General features: G+C 42.8%; 1 protein-coding gene across 3 annotated transcripts in view; it reads left to right on the top strand.

Annotated features, from left to right (window-relative positions):
- LOC106613300 (muscleblind-like protein 1) overlaps positions 1 to 26630 on the top strand; it is a 149869-nt gene that overhangs the window by 37805 nt on the left and 85434 nt on the right. For 2 of the 3 annotated variants that reach the window (XM_045724845.1, XM_045724843.1), the window contains exon 2: positions 10462 to 11305. In XM_045724845.1, the coding sequence (XP_045580801.1) occupies positions 11132 to 11305 (174 nt within the window). In that variant the 5' untranslated portion in view covers positions 10462 to 11131. Of the gene's footprint in view, positions 1 to 3947; positions 4011 to 10461; positions 11306 to 26630 lie in introns of those variants that run through there. The other variant, XM_045724844.1, reaches the window with a different exon arrangement.

Genomic DNA, 26630 nt, shown 5'->3' with positions numbered 1-26630 from the left:
CAGCTCCCGGCGGACGTCCTCGCGAAGGCTACACCTATAGTGGTCTATCAGACCCCGCTCGTTCCACCCCGATCCAGCGGCGAGAGTCCGGAATTCCAGGGCGAAATCCTGAGCGCTCCTCGTCTCCTGTCTCAAATGGAATAGCCGCTCACCCGCCGCCCTGCCCTCCGGGGGATGATCGAAAACCGCCCGGAAGCGGCAGGTGAACTCAGGGTAGTCGCCCCGAGCCGAGTCTGGGCCATCCCAGACCGCATTGGCCCATTCCATTGCTCGACCCGTGAGACACGAGACGAGGACGCTCACCCTCTCTTCGTCGGAGGGAGGGGGGCGGACGGTCGCCAGGTATAGTTCCAATTGGAGCAAGAACCCCTTGCACCCAGCGGCCGTCCCATCGAACTCCCGGGGAGGAGTAATCCGGATACCGCCGGCGCCTGCTTCAGTGGGTGTGGGTGGCAGCTAATAGGCCGGCGACGACGACCGCCGAGCTCCGCCCGACCGAGGAGGGGCGCCACCTTCGTTAGATACTGTGACAGTTCTATTAAGCTGTGTGTTCTATATACATTAGCTGTGTGTTCTATATACATTAGCTGTGTGTTCTATAAAGCTGTGTGTTCTATATAACTGTGTGTTCTATAAAGCTGTGTGTTCTATATACATTAGCTGTGTGTTCCATCTCACCCTGGTGCAGCATCCAGCTACTGTAAGGACTCCAGGTTCTCACACATATAATGACACGTCTTAGCAGTGTGTGTGTAACAGTGTTGCTTCCGCCTCTCTCCAGCCTGGGCTTGAACCAGGGATCCTCTGTACACGTCGACAACAGTCACACTTTAAGTTTTGTTCCTTTTCGCTCCACAAAAGCCACAGCCCTTTCAGAGCAAGGGAATCAACTTCTTCAAGGTCTCAGATCGAGTGAATTCACCGATTGAAACGTTTCTAGAATGCACATCTTACTAGCCAGCCATTTCACACTGGTTTCATCTCTGTGTGTGTGTGAGTCTGTGTTCTCGACTGAATGTTTTTCTGATAGAAGGGCATGCAGGTGTTGGAGAGAGAACGTCACCACTAGGAACACACTGGCCTGGGTATGTGAGCAGAGGGGGATGGAGGGACTGAGGGATAGAGGGAGGGGGTTGGCTCTCACACCTCCTTGGAGTGACAGAAGAGAGCGAGGCAGTTATAGCGATACCTTACTCTAACTTGTTTACAGGTCTTCACAGAGATCTGCTGCCAACTGTCTAGTCGGTCTTAACTTGTATTATTTTCTTGGCCTTTTGAGTCAGAAAAACTGAGCCCTCACCTGTCCGTCAGATTAGGCCTGCCCCTCAGTGCGGTAGAAGAGGAAGATGGAAAAGAGAGGGAAGCGAAGGACGGATGAAATCAGCAGTGTGGAGGAGAGTAGGTCAATATGGCTGCTCCTTACTGAAAGGAGATGTCTGTATCCTCTTACTGAATGGAGATGTCTCCTCTTATTGAATGGAGATGTCTGTATCCTCTTACTGAATGGAGATGTCTGTCTCCTCTTACTGAATGGAGAAGTCTGTCTCCTCTTACTGAATGGAGATGTCTGTCTCCTCTTACTGAATGGAGATGTCTGTATCCTCTTACTGAAAGGAGATGTCTGTATCCTCTTACTGAATGGAGATGTCTGCATCATCTTACTGAATGGAGATGTCTGCATCCTCTTACTGAATGGAGATGTCTGTATCCTCTTACTGAATGGAGATGTCTGCATCCTCTTACTGAATGGAGATGTCTGTATCCTCTTACTGAATGGAGATGTCTGTATACTCTTACTGAATGGAGATGTCTGTCTCCTCTTACTGAATGGAGATGTCTGTCTCCTCTTACTGAATGGAGATGTCTGTATCCTCTTACTGAATGGAGATGTCTGTATCCTCTTACTGAATGGAGATGTCTGTATCCTCTTACTGAATGGAGATGTCTGTATCCTCTTACTGAATGGAGATGTCTGTCTCCTCTTACTGAATGGAGGTGTCTGTATCCTCTTACTGAATGGAGGTGTCTGTATCCTCTTACTGAATGGAGATGTCTGTCTCCTCTTACTGAATGGAGATGTCTGTATCCTCTTACTGAAAGGAGGTGTCTGTATCCTCTTACTGAATGGAGGTGTCTGTATCCTCTTACTGAATGGAGATGTCTGTATCCTCTTACTGAATGGAGATGTCTGTATCCTCTTACTGAATGGAGATGTCTGTATCCTCTTACTGAATGGAGATGTATGTCTCCTCTTACTGAATGGAGGTGTCTGTATCCTCTTACTGAATGGAGATGTCTGTCTCCTCTTACTGAATGGAGATGTCTGTATCCTCTTACTGAAAGGAGGTGTCTGTATCCTCTTACTGAATGGAGGTGTCTGTATCCTCTTACTGAATGGAGATGTCTCCCCTTACTGAATGGAGATGTCTGTATCCTCTTACTGAATGGAGATGTCTGTATCCTCTTACTGAATGGAGATGTCTGTCTCCTCTTACTGAATGGAGATGTCTGTCTCCTCTTACTGAATGGAGATGTCTGTCTCCTCTTACTGAATGGAGAAGTCTGTATCCTCTTACTGAATGGAGAACTCTGTATCCTCTTACTGAATGGAGATGTCTGTATCCTCTTACTGAATGGAGATGTCTGTATCCTCTTACTGAATGGAGGTGTCTGTATCCTCTTACTGAATGGAGGTGTCTGTATCCTCTTACTGAATGGAGGTGTCTGTATCCTCTTACTGAATGGAGGTGTCTGTACCCTCTCACTGAATGGAGATGTCTGTATCCTCTTACTGAATGGAGATGTCTCCCCTTACTGAATGGAGATGTCTGTATCCTCTTACTGAATGGAGATGTCTGTCTCCTCTTACTGAATGGAGATCTCTGTCTCCTCTTACTGAATGGAGATGTCTGTATCCTCTTACTGAATGGAGATGTCTGTATCCTCTTACTGAATGGAGATGTCTGTCTCCTCTTACTGAATGGAGATCTCTGTCTCCTCTTACTGAATGGAGATGTCTGTCTCCTCTTACTGAATGGAGAAGTCTGTATCCTCTTACTGAATGGAGATCTCTGTATCCTCTTACTGAATGGAGATGTCTGTATCCTCTTACTGAATGGAGATGTCTGTCTCCTCTTACTGAATGGAGATGTCTGTATCCTCTTACTGAATGGAGATGTCTGTATCCTCTTACTGAATGGAGATGTCTGTACCCTCTTACTGAATGGAGATGTCTCCTCTTTATCCTCTAACATTACTGTGTCTGTCTGTCTGTCTGTCTGTCTGTCTGTCTGTCTGTCTGTCTGTCTGTCTGTCTGTCTGTCTGTCTGTCTGTCTGTCTGTCTGTCTGTCTGTCTGTCTGTCTGTCTGTCGCACACGCATACACACAGGCACACACACTTTCCCAGAATACCAGCATTGGACTTAGAAAGTAGTTCACCACATTGGAGATATAATAGGAGACCAGGCTGCAACACATTACCAGTCAATATCTGAATAATTGAGTGTTACACCTCCTCCCTCCTCCCTCCTCTTTCTCCCTCCTCCCTCCTCTTCCTCCCTCCTCCCTCCTCCCTCCTCTTCCTCCCTCCTCCCTCCCTCCTCCCTTCTCCCTCCTCCCTCCTCTCTTCTCCCTCCTCCCTCCTCTCCTTCTCTGAACCATATGTCTCTCTTTCTGTTCTCTTCTCTCCTCATGCACCATGCTTAGGTACTACTTATGACTAAAGGTTTCTGGGAGCAGGTCAACATAGAGCTATTTCTGACTAAAGGTTTCTGGGAGCAAGTCAACAGAGCTGTTTCTGACTAAAGGTTTCTGGGAGCAGGTCAACATAGAGCTGTTTCTGACTAAAGGTGTGTGGGAGCAAGTCAACGTAGAGCTGTTTCTGACTAAAGGTGTGTGGGAGCAGGTCAACATAGAGCTGTTTCTGACTAAAGGTTTCTGGTAGCAGGTCAACGTAGAGCTGTTTCTGACTGAAGGTGTGTGGGAGCAAGTCAACATACATCTTTTCCAGGTGTGTAATATTTGTTATTATCTGGTCAGGTGTCTTGAGATGTGAAATGAATTGTAAATAAAATGTGACTTGACTTATGTGAGGTGTGAGTAGCAAGTAGAGGTACAGACGTAGAGGAAGATGTACAGAATTTGTGTATAGGCTTTAGGAGTAACACTTCAACTAACTACAGTGTCTACTATATCAGTAACACTTCAGCTAACTACAGTGTCTACTATATCAGTAACACTTCAGCTGACCTCTAACCTATTACCCTAGCCCTAACTCTAACCTTACCATGAACTCAACAGATAGTTTGTTGATAGTAGTGCACTTACAGATGGACTATCCAAATAAAGTGTGACCCAGTATCCATCTGTATGGCCAATCTTTCCATCTCTTTTCCCTCATATTTCAGTCTTTCTCATCATTCAGTCTCTCTCTCTCTCTCTCTCTCTCTCTCTCTCTCTCTCTCCCAAGCAAAGGTTCCAAGAACATTATTTTCTCATAACACAAGCATTTTTTTTAATTGTGGTGTTGATTATAGAATGTTTGTATAAAACATTTGGCTGATGTTGCAAGAACGTTGTGGGGTCATTCCCAAAACACAAAAACTGTCCAGTTGTGCGGTTGATTCTACAGGGGAAAAAAAGTGGCTGCTAAAAACATTTACCTGATATTACAAGGTCGTTCCCAGAATACATTTATTCTGTTCTTTAAATGTTCCCAGAATACATTTAATCTGTTCTTTAAATGTTCCCAGAATACATTTAATCTGTTCTTTAAATGTTCCCAGAATACATTTAATCTGTTCTTTAAATCTTCCCAGAATACATTTAATCTGTTCTTTAAATCTTCCCAGAATACATTTAATCTGTTCTTTAAATGTTCCCAGAATACATTTAATCTGTTCTTTAAATGTTCCCAGAATACATTTAATCTGTTCTTTAAATCTTCCCAGAATACATTTAATCTGTTCTTTAAATCTTCCCAGAATACATTTCATCTGTTGTTTAAATGTTCCCAGAATACAATGAATCTGTTCTTTAAAGGTTCCCAGAATGTTTTACTAGGTTATGGGAACAGTCTGGTGGTGTGTGCTGATTATTACAATGTTTATATTAGGTTGCAAAAAACATTTTCCTGATGTTGCAAGAACATTCCCAGAACAAATGTTTTGTTATTTAAAAGTTCCTAAAACATGTTTTTATGATGTGGGAACATGTTATCAGGGTGCAAAAAATATACTTTTGATGTTGCAAGAATGTTGATAGAACATCATTTCTGAGTTCTTTAAAGGTTCCCACAACATTCAATTAAGTTGTGGGAACAATGTGGGTACAAGAGATAGGTTCCCAAAACAAAATACGCTCAGTTGTGATGACATTCATACAACGTTTAAGTTAGGTTGCTCAGGCCATTATCTTAATATTGTAAGAAGGAAATATGTCCGTTTTTAGGAAGTTCATAACATATTTGTTTTAGGTTTAACATAACATTCTATTGATGTTCACACAATATACATTTTACTTTTTCTTTGAGGTTCTCTGAATTTTTCAAGAACATTTTGAATATTTTATATTTAAAATGTACCTAATATTGCCACACCATTTTCAGCATGCAAATCTGTAGCTCCTGAATAACCTTTTACTGCAGTGGGCTAAATCAGGGTCACTGTCACGATCACTGTCTCCAGCTCCCAGTCGTAAATAAACCAAGGCGCAGCGTGCATGGAATTCCACATCTTTTAATGAAGATGAAACTCACCAAAAAAACTAAACAGAAGAGAAACGAAACGTGACGTTCTGGGCTGCTCACAGGCAGCTATACAAAAACAAGATCCCACAATCACAGGTGGGAAAAGGGCTGCCTAAGTATGATCCCCAATCGGAGACAACGATAGACAGCTGCCTCTGATTGGGAATCATACCCGGCCAACAAAGAAATAGAAAATCTAGAATGCCCACCCAAATCACACCCTGACCTAACCAAATAGAGAAATAGAAAGGTTCACTATGGTCAGGGTGTGACAGTCACACAGAGTGATTCTTGGTTGTCTTCAACAAATCTACATTGAAACAAAAGTATACACGTCACACACATGGTTATGGGCTTAAAAAAATAAGACACCTGGACCATGTGTGGCAGACCAGGAGATTTGATCTAGATGTTTACACAGATCAGACACAACTGTCATACCTCAGTTTCAAGGGTGTTTATTTAAAACATTAAAGAAAAAGAAAGAAAACAGGTCTCCTCCAGGAGACCTCTTCCGGGTTACCACCTTCTCCAGTAGACTGGTCTCCTCCAGGAGACCTCTTCCGTGTTACCACCTTCTCCAGTAGGCTGGTCTCCTCCAGGAGACCTCTTCCGGGTTACCACCTTCTCCAGTAGGCTGGTCTCCTCCAGGAGACCTCTTCCGGGTTACCACCTTCTCCAGTAGGCTGGTCTCCTCCAGGAGACCTCTTCCGGGTTACCACCTTCTCCAGTAGGCTGGTCTCCTCCCATAGAGGAGGTCATTTGGGGGAAAACCCAGGGGAGGCCTGGGGCACTTCACGGATCCAGAACATTAGGTGGGTTAATAGCTGGTCACACTTCTTCCAGTCCCGCTCGATGACCTTCCGCAGCCTTTGTTTGAGCGTCTTATTGAACCGTTGTCATGAACCGGCTCAAAGTTTGTAACAACAAGGGAAACCATGTGAAATATATTTATTAACCTCTCTGGGGTATGTGGGACACTAGCCCACCTGCGGGACACACTATTCAACAGCTAGTGAAATAGCAGGGCGGCAAATTCAAAACAACAAAAATCTCATAATTCAAATTTCTCAAACATACAACTATTATATCCCATTTTAAAGATACACTTCTCGTTAATCCAACCACATTGTCCGATTTCAAAAAGGCTTTACGGCGAAAGCATAACATTAGATTATGTTAGGACAGCACCTAAACAAGAAAAACCACACAGCCATTTTCCAAGCAAGGAGAGGCATCACAAAAACCAGAAAAACAGCTAAAATGAATCACTAACCATTGATCATCTTCATCAGATGGCATTCATAGGACTTCATGTTACACAATACATGTGCGTTTTGCTCGATAAAGTTCATATTTATATCCAAAAACCCCATTTTAGATTGGCGTGTAATGTTCAGAAATGTTTTGCCTCCCAAAACTTCCGGTGAATGAGCACATCAATTTACAGAAATACTCATCATAAACGTTGATAAAATATTCAACAGTTATTTAAAGAATTATAGATCCACTTCTCCTTAATGCAACCGCTGTGTCAGATTTCAAAAAAGCTTTACGGTTTAAGCTAATTTTGCAATAATCTGAGTACAGCATTCAGACATTAAACCAAACCCGCCATTTTGTGGAGTCAACAAAACTCAGAAATAATATTATAAATAGTCACTTACCTTTGATGATCTTCATCAGAATGCACTCCCAGGAATTCCCAGGTCCACAATAAATGTTTGTTTTGTTCGATAAAGTCCATAATTTATGTCCAAATACCTCCTTTTGTTCGCGCATTTAGTCCACTACTCCAAATGCAGGAAGCGCGCGCAAATGTCAAGACGAAAAGTCAAAAAAGTTCTATTTACGTTCGTAGAAATATATCAAATGATGTATAGCATCAATCTTTAGGACGTTTTTAACATAAATCTTCAGTAATATTCCAACCAGACAATTCCAATGTCTTCAGAAAAGAAAAGGACCACAGCTAACTCTCACGTGAGCACGCGCCTCTGAGCTCATGTCATTTTCTCAGTCATCTACTTCCAGGCCCTCTTGTTCACTCCATATTCACAGTAGAAGCATGAAACAAAGTTCTAAAGACTGTTGACATCTAGTGGAAGCCTTAGGAAGTGCAAAATGAACCCTAAGTCACTGGATAGGGAATCAATTGAAAAACTACAAAACTCAGATTTCCACACTTCCTGGTTGGATTGTTCTCAGGTTTTTGCCTGCCATTTGAGTTCTGTTGTACACACAGACATCATTGAAACAGTTTTAGAAACTTCAGAGTGTTTTCTATCCAAATAATATGCATATCCTACTTTCTGAGCCTGAGTAGCAGGCAGTTTAATTTGGGCACACTTTTCATCTGGACGTCAAAATACTGCCCCCTACCCTAGAGAATTTAACTGAAGTAAACTAAATACAATTAACAATGGTGTGTGTAGTCAGTAATCAGTAGTGTATGTGAGTGGTTGTGTGTATAGATGTGATAATGAGGGGTGTTGAAAGGTGCCAAAGCAAACAAATAAAACGGCCACAAAAATACCACAACCAAAATCTAACAGTTTCTGCATGGAGAGAGTCTCCTAATGAATGGAGGTGTATTTATCCTGGGACACACCCGAGCCCAGGTGTGTCTGCATGGAGAGAGTCTCCTAATGAATGGAGGTGTATTTATCCTGGGACACACCCGAGCCCAGGTGTGTCTGCATGGAGAGAGTCTCCTAATGAATGGAGGTGTATTTATCCTGGGACACACCCGAGCCCAGGTGTGTCTGGATGGAGAGAGTCTCCTCAATGAATGGAGGTGTATTTATCCTGGGACACACCCGAGCCCAGGTGTGTCTGCATGGAGAGAGTCTCCTCAATGAATGGGAAGAGGTGTATTTATCCTGGGACACACCCGAGCCCAGGTGTGTCTGCATGGAGAGAGTCTCCTCAATGAATGGGGAGGTGTATTTATCCTGGGACACACCCGAGCCCAGGTGTGTCTGCATGGAGAGAGTCTCCTAATGAATGGAGGTGTATTTATCCTGGGACACACCCGAGCCCAGGTGTGTCTGCATGGAGAGAGTCTCCTAATGAATGGAGGTGTATTTATCCTGGGACACACCCGAGCCCAGGTGTGTCTGGATGGAGAGAGTCTCCTCAATGAATGGAGGTGTATTTATCCTGGGACACACCCGAGCCCAGGTGTGTCTGGATGGAGAGAGTCTCCTAATGAACGGGGAAGAGATGTGTTTATCCTGGGACACACCCGAGCCCAGGTGTGTCTGGATGGAGAGAGTCTCCTCAATGAACGGGGAAGAGATGTGTTTATCCCGGGACACACCTGAGCCCAGGTGTGTCTGCATGGAGAGAGTCTCCTCAATGAACGGGGAAGAGATGTGTTTATCCCGGGCCACACCTGAGCCCAGGTGTGTCTGCATGGAGAGAGTCTCCTCAATGAACGGGGAAGAGGTGTGTTTATCCCGGGCCACACCTGAGCCCAGGTGTGTCCCATTTCGCTGATGACCCTCCCGGTTCCACCCACCGACATCTTATTAAGGAAACAAGAGCAAAGAGAAAGAATTTGGCAGACAGAGTGGGAGGGTCGTCACACCGTTCAATGAGTACATCCGTCTGCGGATGAAAGACGGACGTCCGGATCTGCACACAAATAAAATCTTATGCTTCACCGTGTCGTGGCTGAACGACAACATGGATAACATACAGCTGGCTGAGTTTCCGGTCCATCCGCAAGATAGAACAGCTGCCTCCTGTAATACAAGTGGTGGCGGTCTGTGGCTGTTTGTAAATAACAGTTTGTGCACGAAATCTAATATTAATCTACTTACATGTGCAACCAGAGGGGCAAAAAAACTCTAGACCACCTTTACTCCACACACAGAGACGCATCGCTGACATTTTCAGCCTGTCCCTGACCGAGTCTGTTGTACCAACATGTTTTGAGCAGACCACCATATTTCCTGTGCCCAAGAACACCAAGGTAACCTGCCTGAGTGACTACCGACCCGTAGCATTCAGGTCTGTAGCCACAATGTCATGTGTCTCTATATCACCTAACATACAGTCCATAAACGCAACATTATATCTGGAGAGAAACATAATCAACTTGCCATTATATCTGGAGAGAAACATAATCAACTTGCCATTATATCTGGAGAGAGACATAATCAACTTGCCATTATATCTGGAGAGAGACATAATCAACTTGCCATTATATCTGGAGAGAGACATAATCAACTTGCCATTATATCTGGAGAGAAACATAATCAACTTGCCATTATATCTGGAGAGAAACATAATCGGAAATGTATTCTAATCTGCTTTCCTAATTTGACATTTGCCATAATTTGAATGAAACTTTCTGGGAACCATTAAAGAACAGACAAAATGTCCAGGGAATGTTCTTGTAACATTGTGGAATCAACAATGTTATGTTTTGGGAACATATATCTTTTATGATTTTCTCACAATGTTCCCAACCAGACTGTTCCCACAACCTGATGAAATATTCTGGGAACCTTTAAAGAATAGATATGCTTCATTGTAAGCGATAGGGTGTTTGATTTGACTTTCCAGTCGAATGGCTGGCAGTTGGTGTTAGGGCCTACGGTGTGAGCTAGAGTGTGTGTGTGTTTGAATTAATATTAGTATGCATTGGTGTGTGTGTGTTTCTGTTCTTGCTCTGTTAAATGCTGACTGCCTCTCCTTTCCATAGACAGAAGTGCCTCCCTTGAAGCCTGTAGCTGTTTGGAACTGCTAAGACACACCAGGAGTCCAAGGACTGCCAACCCTGCCCTCTGAGCTTTCTGACCCATGGTTGTGCCCCCATCCCACCCATAATCCCTCCATGCCACGTCTACCCTTCTCTGGAACTGTGATTCTCTTCCATCTGTGTGGGTGAGAGGGGACTGTCCTCTCACTGTCCCTCCACTCTCTCCCCTGCTCCCAGCTCCCTCTGCACGTCGTAAGCCAACCAGATCAATAACGTCTTTCGCCATCTGTCTCGCCTGACAGTTCAGCTGAGGAGAAAGGTAAAGAGTGTGAGAGAGAGAGAGAGCGAGAGAGAGGAGAGAAATGAGCTCAGAAGTTGGTCCAGCCTGCAAAAAGCAAGCCGTCAGTGCCACAATCCCATACCCTGGGGGACAGGCACTGCAGGAATCTCATCAGTCCCAGTAAAAGGCTCTTAAGATGGGCCATAGATCCTAGGAGACTCCCAGGTCAACCTCCACAAGCAGGCCGAGGATAGAAAACACTTTTAGATTGGATTGTTTTATTTTATCTTCTTTAGTTTGATTTCTCTCAGGAGCAAACATTCGCACACACTGAGACCTCCCTTTCGTTTTTATATCGGTCGCTCTTAATCGACTACTCCTGACTGGTTCAAAATGGCAGTCAACGTGACTCCTATTCGGGACACAAAATGGCTGACCCTGGAGGTGTGTCGTGAGTTCCAGAGAGGGACGTGCTCGCGACCGGACAGCGAGTGTAAGTTTGCCCACCCTGCCAAGAGCTGCCAGGTGGAGAATGGACGAATCATCGCCTGCTTTGACTCCCTCAAGGTGAGTCGTCAGCTGACTAAGGTCATCTGAAGGTCATCTGGGTTTAGGGGGATCTTTCTCTCTCTCTATGGTTGTCCATCACACGAGGTTGGTCAGGAGGACAGGCTTGTGATAATGGCTGGAGCGGAATAGGTGGAATGGTATCAAATACATCAAACATATGGTTTTCATGTGTTTGATGCCGTTCCATTCATCATTATTATGAGCCGCCTTCTCCTCAGCAAACTCCACTGTTGTGCCTCAAATGATCAACCAGTTACCTGAATGTTGTAATCACCGTCAGCTTCCTCTTGAGGACACAAGGAGGAAGAGGATGGTACAAATGATAGGGAGTTCAGGAGGAAGAAAAAGTACTCATAGTGGTGTGTGTGTGTGTGTGTGTATTGCATTTCCATCCCTGGGTCAGAGGAGAGAGAGAGAGAGAGAGAGAGAGAGAGAGAGAGAGAGAGAGAGAGAGAGAGAGAGAGAAAAACCGGCTTCACTCTATTAGAATCTGAATTTCTACAGTTTGCTGATGATCTGGTGCTTCTGTCACCAACCAATGAGGGCCTACAGCAGCACCTAGATCTTCTGCACAGATTCTACCAGACCTGGGCCCTGACAGTAAATCTCAGTAAGACCAAAATAATGGTGTTCCAAAAAAGGTCCAGTCGCCAGGACAACAAATACAAATTCCATCTAGACACCGTTGCCCTAGAGCACATAAAAAACTATACCTACCTCGGCCTAAACATCATCACCACAGGTAACTTCCACAAAGCTGTGAACGATCTGAGAGACAAGGCAAGAAGGGTCTTCTATGCCATCAAAACATAAAATTCAACATACCAATTAGGATCTGGTTAAAAATACTTGAATCAGTTATAGAACCCATTGTCCTTTATGGTTGTGAGGTCTGGGGTCCGCTCACCAACCAAGAATTCACAAAATGGGACAAACACCAAATTGAGACTCTGCATGCAGAATTCTGCAAAAATATCCTTTGTGTACAATGTAAAACACCAAATAATGCATGCAGAGCAGAATTATGCCGATACCCGCTAATTATCAAAATCCATCACCTACAGAGAGATGAACCTGGAGAAGAGTCCCCTAAGCAAGCTGGTCCTGGGGCTCTGTTCACAAACACAAACAGACCCCACAGAGCCCAAGGACAGAAACAAAATGAGACCCAACCAAATCATGAGAAAACAAAAAGATAATTACTTGACACATTGGAAAGAATTAACAAAAAAAACAGAGCAAACTAGAATGCTAATTGACTTTTCAGATGTGTAGGAGGAGACTCAGTATAGGAGAAAGTTAAATATCAGTAGTTGTGTGAATATGTCTTTGTCTGTTCAGCTGTTCGGTCCTTTGGGATGAATAAACTTAGTTTAAGTTCTTTACACCACTGATTATACCTTTGATCCAGAGGTCTGAATACTTCCCGAACGCATTGTAAATATGGGTTGTATTTACAATGGTGTTTGTTCTTCTCTTGTTGCTGTTTTCTTATGGCAACAGGTCACACATTTTGCTGCTGTGATGGCACACTGTGGTATTTCACCATACGGGCGGCCTCTCTCAATAGCAAGGCTATGCTTACTGAGTCTTTAAATTGTTAGGTTCTAAATATCAGAGTAAGAACTTGACAGACACTATAAAAGCTTACTTTAAAGTACTACTTAAGTCGTTTTTTGGGGTATCTATACTTTACTATTTATATTTTTGCCAACTTTTATTTTTTACTTTACTACATTCCTAAAGAAAATAATGTACTTTTACTCCATACATTTTCCCTGACACCCAAAAGTACTCGTTACAATAAGAATACCTAGCAGGACAGGAAAATTGTCCAATTCACAAACTTATCAAGAGAACATCCCTGGTCATCCCTACTGCCTCTGATCTGGAGGACTCACTAAATAGAGAACATCCCTGGTCATCCCTACTGCCTCTGATCTGGAGGACTCACTAAACAGAGAACATCCCTGGTCATCCCTACTGCCTCTGATCTGGAGGACTCACTAAACAGAGAACATCCCTGGTCATCCCCTGCCTCTGATCTAGCAGACTCACACATGCTTTGTTTGTAAATTATGTCTGAGGGTTGGAGCCCCTGGCTGAAAAATAATAAAATGGTGCAGTCTGGTTTGCTTAATATAAGGAATTTGAAATGATTTATACTTTTACTTTTACTTTTGATACTTAAGTATATTTAAACCAAATACTTTGACTTTTACTCAAGTAATATTTTACTGAGTGACTTTCACTTTTACTTGAGGAATTTTCTATTAAGGTATCTTTACATTTACTCAAGTATGACAATTGGGTACTTTTTCCACCACTGAGTGTAATAGGCAAGGCAAAAACATATTTTTTCGAATTTATAAAAATTTGTAAAACGGAAACATAAATTGTATTTAAGTATTCAGACCCTTTACTCAGTACTTTGTTCAAGCACCTTTGGCAGTGATTACAGCCTCGAGTCTTCTTGGGTATGATGCTACAAGCTTGGCACACCCATCCTCCCATTCTTCTCTTCAGATCCTCTCAAGCTCTGTCAGGTTGGATGGCGAGCGTCGCTGCACAGCTATTTTCAGGTCTCTCCAGAGATGTTTGATCTGGTTCAAGTCCGGGCCACTCAAGAACATTCAGAGACTTGTCGCGAAGCCACTCCTGTGTTGTCTTGGCTGTGTGCTTAGGGTCGTTGTCCTGTTGGAAGGTGAACCTTCACACCAGTCAAGTCCTGAGCGGTCTGGAGCAGGTTTTCATCAACGATCTCTCTGTACTTTGCTCCATTCATCTTTCCCTCGATCCTGACTAGTCTCCCAGTCCCTGCCGCATTATAACATTCCCACAGCATGATGCTGCCACCACCATGCTTTACCGTAGGGATGGTGCCAGGTTTCCTCCAGATGTGACGCTTGGCATTCAGGCCAAAGAGTTGAATCTTAGTTTCATCAGAGCAGAGAATCTTGTTTCTCATGGTCAGAGTCCTTTAGGTGCCTTTTGGAAAACTCCAAGCGGGCAGTCATGTGCCTTTTACTGAGGAGTGGTTTCCGCCTGGCCCCTTTACCATAAAGGCCTGATTAGTGGAGTACTGCAGAGATGGTTGTCCTTCTGGAAGGTTCTCCCATCTCCAACTAGGAAATCTGGAGCTCTGTCAGAGTGACCATCGGGATTTTGGTCACCTCCCTGACCAAGTTCCTTCTCCCCCGATTGCTCAGTTTGGCCGAGCGGCAAGCCATAGGAAGAGTCTTGGTGGTTCAAAACTTTTTCCATTTAAGAATGATGGAGGCCACTGTGTTCTTGGGGAACTTCAATACTGCAGAATTGTTTTGGCACCCTTCCCCAGATCTGTACCTCGACACAATCTTGTCTCTGAGATTTATGGACAATTTCTGCGACCATCATGGCATGGTTTTTGCTGTGGGAACTTATATAGACAGGTGTGTGCCATTCCAAATCATGTCCAATCAAGTTGTAGAAACATTTCAAGGATGATCAATGGAAACAGGATGCACCTGAGCTCAATTTCAAGTCTCATACCAAAGGGTCAGAAATCTAATGTAAATAAGCTATTTCATATTTAATACATTTGCAAAACAATCTACCAACCTGTTTTTGCTTTGTCATTATGGGGTACTGTTTGTAGATTGACAAGGAAATATATGTATTTAATCCATTTTAGATTAATGCTGTAACTTAACAAAATGTGGAAAAAGTTATACTTTACGAAAACTCTTTTCCCTTTTGTACTTTAACTACTTGCACATCGTTACAACAATGTGTGTAGATATAAAATGTGCAATTTCAAATTTCTCTTTTCCTTTGGAACTTTCGGGAATGTTGTTTACTGTTTATATTACTTTGTTTATCAGTTGAAGTCGGAAGTTTACATACACTTAGGTTGGAGTCATTAAAACTCGATTTTCAGCCACTCAACACATTTCTTGTTAACAAACTATAGTTTTGGCAAGTCGGTTAGAACATCTACTTTGTGCATGACACAATACATTTTTACAACAATTGTTTACGGACAAATTATTTCACTTATAATTCACTGTATCACAATTCCAGTGGGTCAGAAGTTTACATACACTAAGTTGACTGTGCCTTTAAACAGCTTGGGAAATTCCAGAAAATGATGCCCTGTCTTTTGAAGCTTCTGATAGGCTAATTGACATCCTTTCAGCCAATTGTAGGTGTACCTGTGGATGTATTTCAAAGCCTACCTTCAAACTCAGTGCCTCTTTGCTTGACATCATTGGAAAATCAAAAGAAATCAGCCAAGACCTCAGAAAAAAAAGTGTAGACCTCCACAAGTCTGGTTCATCCTTGGGAGCAATTTCCAAATGTGTGAAGGTACCACGTTCATCTGTACAAACAATAGTATGCAAGTATAAACACCGTGGGACCACGCAGCCGTCATACCGCTCAGGAAGGTGAGGCGTTCTGTCTCCTAGAGATGAACATACTTTGGTGCAAAAAGCGCAAATTAATCCCAGAACAACAGCAAAGAACCTTGTGAAGATGCTGGAGGAAACAGGTACAAAAGTATCTATATCCACAGTAAAACAAGTCCTATATCGGCATACCCTGAAAGGCCGCTCAGCAAGGAAGAAGCCACTGCTCCAAAACCGTCATAAAAAAGCCAGACTACGGTTTGCAACTGCACATGGAGAAATGTCCTCTGGTCAGATGAAACGAAAATAGAACTGTTTGGCCATAATGACCATCGTTATGTTTGGACGAAAAAGCGGGAGGCCTGCAAGCCGAACACCATCTCAATCGTGAAGCACGGGGGTGGCAGCATCATGTTGTGGGGCTGCTTTGCTGCAGGAGGGACTTGTGCACTTCACAAAATAGATGCCATCATGAGGCAGAAAAATGATGTGGATATATTGAAGCAACATCTCAAGACATCAGTCAGGAAGTTAAAGCTTGGTCGCAAATGGGTCTTCTAAATGAACAATGATCCCAAGCATACTTCCAAAGTTGTGGCAAAATGGCTTAAGGACAACAAAGTCAAGGTATTGGAGTGGCAGAACTGAAAAAGCGTGTACGAGTAAGGAGCCCTACAAACCTAACTCCGTTACACCAGCTCCGTCAGGAAGAATGGGCCAAAATTCACCCAATTTATTGTGGGAAGTTTGTGGAATTCTACCCGAAATGTTTGACCCAAGTTAAACAATTTAAAGGCAATGCTACCAAATACTAATTCAGTGTAAACTTCTGACCCACTGGGAATGTGATGAAAGAAATAAAAGCAGAAATAAATAATTCTCTCTACTATTATTCTGACAGTTCACATTCTTAAAATAAAGTGGTTATCCTAACTGACCTAAGACAAGGGAATTTACAAGGATTAAAGGTCAGGAATTGTGAAAAACTGAGTTTAAATGTATTTGGCTAAGGTGTATTTAAAGAAAAAGAGAGAGAGTTGATATGCCTTTGTAAAATATGTGTAGTAAGATCTATCTCTCTTCATGGTTTGTTACAAGATTTGCAACTTTCCTGTTTACATTACCCTTACTTTAGCCTTGGATGAGAGATGGGAGAGGAGAGAGGAAGCAGGTGCAGGTTAGGTGAGAGAGATGAAGGGAGTGAAGTGGGTACAGATGGGCTGAGAGAGATGAAGGGAAGTGGGTACAGATGAACTGAGAGAGATGAAGGGAAGTGGGTACAGTTTAACTGAGAGAGATGAAGGGAGAGAAGTGGGTACAGATGAACTGAGAGAGATGAAGGGAGAGAAGTGGGTACAGTTGAACTGAGAGAGATGAAGGAAGAGAAGTGGGTACAGATGAACTGAGAGAGATGAAGGGAGAGAAGTGGGTACAGATGAACTGAGAGAGATGAAGGGAGAGAAGTGGGTACAGATGAACTGAGAGAGATGAAGGGAGAGAAGTGGGTACAGATGAACTGAGAGAGATGAATGGAGAGAAGTGGGTACAGATGAACTGAGAGAGATGAAGGGAGAGAAGTGGGTACAGATGAACTGAGAGAGATGAAGGGAGAGAAGTGGGTACAGATGAACTGAGAGAGATGAAGGGAGAGAAGTGGGTACAGATGAACTGAGAGAGATGAAGGGAGGGAAGTGGGTACAGATGAACTGAGAGAGATGAAGGGAGAGAAGTGGGTACAGATGAACTGAGAGAGATGAAGGGAGAGAAGTGGGTACTGATGAACTGAAAGAGATGAAGGGAGGGAAGTGGGTACAGATGAACTGAGAGAGATGAAGGGAGAGAAGTGGGTACAGATGAACTGAGAGAGATGAAGGGAGAGAAGTGGGTACTGATGAGTTGAGAGAGATGGAGGGAGGGAGAGAAGTGGGTACTGATGAGTTGAGAGAGATGAAGGGAGGGAAGTGGGTACAGATGAACTGAGAGAGATGAAGGGAGGGAAGTGGGTACATGGTGTGGCACTCAAGGATGATTTCTCTTCTCACGTCCTTCCCTGTTAGATTAATCTAGGCAGCTGCAAAGAGGCTGCCGACAGAGAGATAAGAGGATTCATCTCTATCTCTACCCCTTTTTGTCCATCTCCATCTCTACCCCTGTCTAACAATCTCTATCTCTACCCCTTTCTGTCCATCTCTACCTCTACCCCTGTCTGTCCATCTCTACCTCTACCCCTGTCTGTCCATCTCTACCTCTACCCCTGTCTGTCCATCTCTACCTCTACCCCTGAATGTCCATCTCTACCTCTACCTCTGTCTGTCCATCTCTACACCTGTCTGTCCATCTCTACCTCTACACCTGTCTGTCCATCTCTACCTCTACCCCTGCCTGTCCATCTCTACCTCAACCCCTGAATGTCCATCTCTACCTCTACCCCTACCCCTGTCTGTCCATCTCTACCTCTACCCCTGTCTGTCCATCTCTACCTCTACCTCTACCCCTGTCTGTCCATCTCTACCTCAACCCCTGTCTGTCCATCTCTACCTCTACCCCTGTCTGTCCATCTCTACCTCTACCCCTGTCTGTCCATCTCTACCTCAACCCCTGTATGTCCATCTCTACCTCTACCCCTGTCTGTCCATCTCTACCTCTACCCCTACCCCTGTCTGTCCATCTCTACACCTGTCTGTCCATCTCTACCTCTACACCTGTCTGTCCATCTCTACCTCTACCCCTGTCTGTCCATCTCTACCTCAACCCCTGAATGTCCATCTCTACCTCTACCCCTGAATGTCCATCTCTACCCCTACCCCTGTCTGTCCATCTCTACCTCAACCCCTGAATGTCCATCTCTACCTCTACCTCTGTCTGTCCATCTCTACCTCAACCCCTGTCTGTCCATCTCTACACCTGTCTGTCCATCTCTACCTCTACACCTGTCTGTCCATCTCTACCTCTACCCCTGTCTGTCCATCTCTACCCCTGTCTGTCCATCTCTACCTCTACACCTGTCTGTCCATCTCTACCTCTACCCCTGAATGTCCATCTCTACCTCAACCCCTGAATGTCCATCTCTACCTCTACCCCTGTCTGTCCATCTCTACCTCTACCCCTGTCTGTCCATCTCTACCTCAACCCCTGTCTGTCCATCTCTACCTCTACACCTGTCTGTCCATCTCTACCTCAACCCCTGTCTGTCCATCTCTACCTCAACCCCTGTCTGTCCATCTCTACACCTGTCTGTCCATCTCTACCTCTACACCTGTCTGTCCATCTCTACCTCTACACCTGTCTGTCCATCTCTACCTCAACCCCTGAATGTCCATCTCTACCTCTACCTCTACCCCTGAATGTCCATCTCTACTGTCTGCAGAAATACACACACACTGTTGATGCAGAAATACACACACACTGCTGATGCAGAAATACACACACACTACTGATGCAGAAATACACACACACTACTGATGCAGAAATACACACACACTGCTGATGCAGAAATACACACACACTACTGATGCAGAAATACACACACACTACTGATGCAGAAATACACACACACTACTGATGCAGAAATACACACACACTACTGATGCAGAAATACACACACACTACTGATGCAGAAATACACACACACTACTGATGCAGAAATACACACACACTACTGATGCAGAAATACACACACACTACTGATGCAGAAATACACACACACTACTGATGCAGAAATACACACACACTGCTGATGCAGAAATACACACACACTACTGATGCAGAAATACACACACACTACTGATGCAGAAATACACACACACACACACACACACACTACTGCTGCAGAAATTAACACACACACTACTGATGCAGAAATTAACACACACACACACACACTACTGATGCAGAAATGAACACACACACACACACACACACACTACTGACGCAGAAATAAACACGCATGCTCGTGCAGGTGTGTGATTGTGCTTGTGTGTGCACTGTAAAAGGTAATTGGCTAACTCATTAGATCAATTGAGTAGTGGATACTCAAACATACTCAAACTGCCTGTAGAACTCACATCATATAAGTGCTACTAACTCAGACGTCAATCAGATGCTCTATCACTATATGCCACTGAGTACTGTTAACAAATATTAGGTTATTGAGCAAATATTACTTCATTTTATCTGTGTTCTGCTAATCTAAAGTTATTGAGTGTTTACAAGTTATTAATTTAAAGTTAATCTAATATTTATTAAATCAGTTGTTCTTACTTGCCTTAACATAATAAAGTAATAGTTAGACACATTGATATTTGAGTAAGAAACACTTGATTTAGCTCTGTTGTCCTGATATAGAATTATTACGTTTCTCCAAGTTATGAATGCTGTGGGTAATTAAAAACGTTTTTATTTTTTATTTTTAATTGATGATACTTCTACACAATGTTGTATGCACGTTTGAACAAAGACAAGTACATTTCTAAAAGAGTACTAAACAGCTTGTTGTGCTATGAGGTGCAATCATGATGAACGGATATCAAACCGTCAAACAAATGTATGTTTAATACGGATACAAGCTATTCCCACCATGAACAAGGTCATGTACAGTACTCATTTTGACAGAGGCAGTGTCCTGTACTGCTTACGGCATCCCGGAATGAACACTGTGCTCAACAATGCCTGCGAAGGTGGGTTCATATTTCAAATCATCAAATACATAAAACAATGTTAAACTTTACGACACAACAACTGAAAATTACTGATCAGAACTACTTACACTTGACAAAAAATGTGTAATGAAGGGTAATCATTTCAGTAGAAGGGACCCTACATTTTTATGTTCACTACAACAAATTTTATGTTCAAGTAACTTCAATCGCAAGAGTACGTAAATCAATTTAGTGACAAAATGTCATAAAACACAAAACAGTATTTAGTATTTGGAACTTAAAAAGATAACCATGTGGCTGGTGAAGTCACTATATTACATTAGGTATTGATCACTGACATACATTGAGTTGGGTTACTCCAATGGTTCTAGGAAAAGGGGTTTCCAAAATAAACAAAAAAAATGGTAACAGCAGAATTAATTTATTTGTACAGTGTGTGTGTGTGTGTGGAGGAAGGCTCCAGTCAGTAAAAGGCACCATCCTCTCCAAATGATTCATGGGAAAGGGAGCGCACTGCAGGACACACACACACACACACACACACACACACACCTGATTACTGTATTTAAATCCACAGTGAAACTCCTGTGGGTTTCTGTGTGAATGTTTGTCTTACTGAACAAAATGAACCGTCCACTGGTTCCACAGTCCTGCTATCAGTTGTTCAATATACGCATGCACTACACTCAAGGACAGAGAGGGAAGGAGAGAGAGAGGGAGGGAAGGAGAGAGAGAGGGAGAGGGAAGGAGAGAGAGAGGGAGGGAAGGAGAGAGAGAGAGAGAGAGAGAGAGTGAGGGAAGGAGGGAAGGAGCTCAGCCTTGATATTGCAGATAGATTGTTGCTTCCATAAATATAATTTGCTGCATATTTTTCAATCCCCGATTCTTTTTATATATGTAAATATATATATACATATATACAGTATTGATGGACAACAACACTTAGGCTTCTAATTCCAGTTTATACATATTATATACATTTTACGGACACAGTACATTTTGCAATAGTTATCTTTTTTTTGGTATTAGTCCCACCCTTCAGCTCCATTCAGCCCCTCCCATCTATCTCTTAACACCATCCATATTGGATTTCTATTTGCCATATATTTTCAACTGCGCTGTGATGTTTCACAAAAGTTCAGAACCTTTCTATTCTCATAGATTCTACAGATTTTAAATGAAAGATAATATGTTTTGCTAAGAGTATATTATATTATTGATCGATTGACTATGACTTTTTAAATCACCCAGCAGTGCTATCTGCAGAGTTAGCTCCAGGTAAATGTTGCAATTCTTCATCCATTCCTGGACCTGCGACCAAAAACAAGCTACATAAGGGCAGTACCAAAACAAATGATCCAATGATTCTGTCTCTTCACAGCTAAATCTGCAGAGCTGGGATGGTTGTATCCCCCATACATATATAGATATACATATACATATATATATAAATACACACGATGTACCGATTCCATGACACATGGTTTATGAACTGATGCACAAAGCAACGCTGGATTCAGAACTTAGTTTTTCCATTTAAATTATTATACAAAATTCTTGTAACCAATAGAATAATTTATAATTTATTCTATATATACATATACACATATATACACATATATATATACTATATAAATGCACACACCTATCTATGTAAGGTCCCACAGTTGACAGTGCATGTCAGACCAAAAACCAAACCATGAGGTTGAAGGAAACTCCCCAAATGAAGAGGTGTCAAGTTTGTAGCGTCATACCCAAGAAGAATTGAGGCTGTAATAGCTGCCAAAGGTGCTTCAACAAAGTACTGAGTTAAAGGGTCTGAGTACTTATTGAAATGTGATATTTCCATTTTTCTTTTAATATACATTACTTTTTTCTTATTAAAACCTGTTTTTGTTTTTGATTTGTCATTATGTATTGTGTGTAGATTGATGAGAAAAATAACAATTTAATCAGTTTTGTTAGAGTTCTCAGTGTCGTGTCTTTGGCTATGCCGGATTAAGTGATATGACATGCTATTCTATAAAATCCTTTCTTCGTAATTAATATTACCTGATTGAGCTAATCATGTAAATGTAATTAACTAAAAAGTCGGGTCAGCACGAAAGAGTGTTTATAGAGCTGTTATCTTCCGAATAAACTCTGAAAGACCTAGTAATATTTTACATCAATAGCAGTCAATATTAATCGTCACCTTATTTCAGTCTCATCTGAAAGTTGTAAATTCTTCTTCACGAACCCTGGCTAACAAGTTGAATCAGCAATACAAAATTGGGTTTAATTATTTATTTACTAAATACCTAACTAATCACACAGAATTACATATACACAGAATGCAAATTATGTCATACAGAAAACATCCCTGGTGGACAGAACCTGTATGACAACTGGTTACACAAAGAGAGGGGGTTGGGCTTGAATGAAAGAGCGGGAAGACTGAGGAACAAAGGGAGAAGCTAAGCTTTCGTAAATATAGTATCTTAAGCATTCTAAATTACCGCCCATTTGTAAAAGGAAAATGCAATAAATATTTACTCTGAGCTGCGCTTCGGTAGGTTGGTCGTAGATGCTGGCCGTGTTGGCCAACAGAGATCTTCCTGTCCTCGGAAGAATGTCTCTGGTGATAAACTGGATACGTTGTAGTATCGTCGTTGTGTGTTAGACTGGATACGTCGTCCATCCTTTCCTAGCCCACGTTTACAGCTGCTGTTGCTAACTCAACGGCTAGGAGGTTTTACTTCTTCAGTGAATAAGAGTTCAAAGTTCATACCATTCACAACCAAAGCTCACGCTGAGGTTGGCTTAGTTCTGTAGTTGACATGTTAGTCCTTTTTAACGTATGGACCGTCATCCTATCGTCCTCGGAACAGAAGGTTACATTTTCATCAAGGGCTTATATAGTGGAGGGAGAGAAGGGTGTGTTTCATAGTTTATAACCCATGTCTCTTCACAGGGGCGAGCCACTGATTGAGCAGGGCTCTAACCTTATGAAAACCCAATTCTCTCATTTGGAAGCTAAAATTACATTTAATCTTATCACAAATAGTTTCATATTCAAACATTTAATTTGCACAACATTTCCATGTGAATCTGATAACTAGAATGTGTAGACTTTCCCAGATACCGTTTATGTCGTCCTGTCATCAGTCATAATGTCTCAGATGACCACCGAACAGACATCATATACATTAAGTACCAACGCATATTTTCAACTGGTTCTATTACCGAAATATGGTTCCTTTTCCCCCACTTGTTTCATGTTCTCAGACTCTCTATGTTTAACAAAGGCTATTCAAGAGTCCTTTAGAAGAGTCAGTGAGAGAAGGAAGGGAGAAAGGTATTTATGGGGGGGTCATAAACCTTACCCACAGGCATACGTCATGACAACAGTGAGGGCAGAAAGCGAGAGAGTGATTGAAGGAGGTAGGGGTTAGAGGGTGAGGCGAGTCTGTTTATATTTCTCCCAGTGAGGAATAGAAGGGCTTCACCTCTGTTAAATCTGCCCTCATTCTTTACAGTTCTCCCAGTGAGGAATAGAACGGCTTCATCTCTGTTAAATCTGCCCTCATTCTTTACAGTTCTCCCAGTGAGGAATAGAACGGCTTCACCTCTGTTAAATCTGCCCTCATTCTTTACAGTTCTCCCAGTGAGGAATAGAAGGGCTTCACCTCTGTTAAATCTGCCCTCATTCTTTACAGTTCTCCCAGTGAGGAATAGAACGGCTTCACCTCTGTTAAATCTGCCCTCATTCTTTACAGTTCTCCCAGTGAGGAATAGAACGGCTTCACCTCTGTTACATCTGCCCTCATTCTTTACAGTTCTCCCAGTGAGGAATAGAACGGCTTCACCTCTGTTACATCTGCCCTCATTCTTTATTCTAGAAACTTGCTCATCTCTCTTCCTCTCTTTGCTTCCCTCCCCTCATTTTCCTCTCATCCAACTTCCCCATTCCTCATCTTCCTTCTCTCCTTCCTTACACACAGACACATTTATTTCCATTTCACAATGACTTGTATTGCCTCTTTTCATCTGTTGGGAGGGGTGGGGGGGATATGTTCATGTCTGTGTTCTGACCGGGTTTGTATTTCTCTGTGAGACACTGAGTGAGATGGGATCTCTGTGATCAACACGTCTCCCTCCTCGTCTGTGAGATGCTCTTGGCTAAGGGAGTGACGGATCTCTTTCATGCTTGGTGTCGGTGAAACACACCAGTTAAACGAAGGGAAAGGAGATGAGAGATATTTATTGGAGTTGCTACTAGCTTTATTCTACAGTCTGCTGTCTGTCTCGTATTCAGGCTTCTTCAGGCTAAATTCACAGTGAAATGGGTCATTATACGTCAATGACTTACAGAAAGCAGGAGCGGTGGAGCCAGAGTAGACATGACACTGTAAAAAGTACGATATGAAAACCCAAACCCAAAAGATGATGTGCTGTCCAGCCATAGTAGACGATGAACCTATAGCACAGTGTGGCATTTCATTTCCATAGCAACCATCCACTAGGGCTAGACACTGGTTTTAGAATTTCTGTTGTTCTGTTTTTCACCCTTAACGAGTCCTTAATTAAAGAGTCCTAAATTAAAGAGTCCTTAATTAGAATCCTTAATTAGAATCCTTAATTAAAGAGTCCTTAATGAAAGAGTCCTTAATTAGAGTCCTAAAATAAAGAGTCCTTAATAAGAGTCCTTAATTAGAGTCCTAAAATAAAGAGTCCTTAATAAGAGTCCTTAATTTAAGAGTCCTTAAGAGTCCTTAATGAAAGAGTCCTTAATTAGAGTCCTAAATTAAAGAGTCCTTAATTAGAGTCCTTAATTAAAAAGTCCTTAGAGTCCTAAAATAAAGAGTCCTTAATAAGAGTCCTTAATTTAAGAGTCCTAAATTAAAGAGTCCTTAATTAGAGTCCTTAATTAAAGAGTCCTTAAAGGATAACGCCACCCAAAAACTATCTTTTGATATTTCATTCATTAGTCCATTTTTTTTACATAGTCCCAAAATGTTTTTCTTGACAGAAATCAAGATTTCAAGATATGCGTTTTGCAAAATACATCATGCGGGGATGATACACACAAGAGACAAAGACACGCTCTCACACACAAACCTCCATCTTCATGTCTTTATGGGTGCTCCGACACAACAACACCAATGCAAAAACAAACAGCGTGCAAGTGTGTAGACTGAGTGTGTAGACTGAGTGTGTAGACTGAGTGTGTAGACTGAGTGTGTAGACTGAGTGTGTAGACTGAGTGTGTAGACTGAGTGTGTTCTTTCTGGAGTAGGGTGGCTGGGCTGTGCATTTCGGAAACCACAGTAAGAGGTCTGTGTGTGTGTGTGTGTGTGTATTGTCTCCATGCTGACTCATTTCACAGGAGTGTCTGAGGGTTTAAACATGTTTTTCCTTTCAATTAAGACCTAGACAACCAGGTGAGGAAAGTTCCTTACTGAGACCTAGACAACCAGGTGAGGAGAGTTCCTTACTGAGACCTAGACAACCAGGTGAGGAGAGTTCCTTACTGAGACCTAGACAACCAGGTGAGGGGAGTTCCTTACTGAGACCTAGACAACCAGGTGAGGAGAGTTCCTTACTGAGACCTAGACAACCAGGTGAGGGGAGTTCCTTACTGAGACCTAGACGACCAGGTGAGGAGAGTTCCTTACTGAGACCTAGACCACCAGGTGAGGGGAGTTCCTTTTTGAGATCTAGACAACCAGGTGAGGAGAGTTCCTTACTGAGACCTAGACGACCAGGTGAGGGGAGTTCCTTACTGAGACCTAGACAACCAGGTGAGGAGAGTTCCTTACTGAGACCTAGACCACCAGGTGAGGGGAGTTCCTTACTGAGACCTAGACAACCAGGTGAGGAGAGTTCCTTACTGAGACCTAGACCACCAGGTGAGGAGAGCTCCTTACTGAGACCTAGACAACCAGGTGAGGAGAGTTCCTTACTGAGACCTAGACAACCAGGTGAGGGGAGTTCCTTACTGAGACCTAGACAACCAGGTGAGGGGAGTTCCTTACTGAGACCTAGACAACCAGGTGAGGGAGAGTTCCTTACTGAGACCTAGACAACCAGGTGAGGGGAGTTCCTTACTGAGACCTAGACAACCAGGTGAGGAGAGTTCCTTACTGAGACCTAGACGACCAGGTGAGGAGAGTTCCTTACTGAGACCCAGACAACCAGGTGAGGAGAGTTCCTTACTGAGACCTAGACAACCAGGTGAGTAGAGTTCCTTACTGAGACCTAGACAACCAGGTGAGGAGAGTTCCTTACTGAGAC

The sequence above is a fragment of the Salmo salar genome, chromosome ssa09 (assembly GCF_905237065.1).
Source record: "Salmo salar chromosome ssa09, Ssal_v3.1, whole genome shotgun sequence".
Classification (NCBI taxonomy): domain Eukaryota; kingdom Metazoa; phylum Chordata; class Actinopteri; order Salmoniformes; family Salmonidae; genus Salmo; species Salmo salar.
This window is presented reverse-complemented; position numbering and strand designations above follow the sequence as displayed.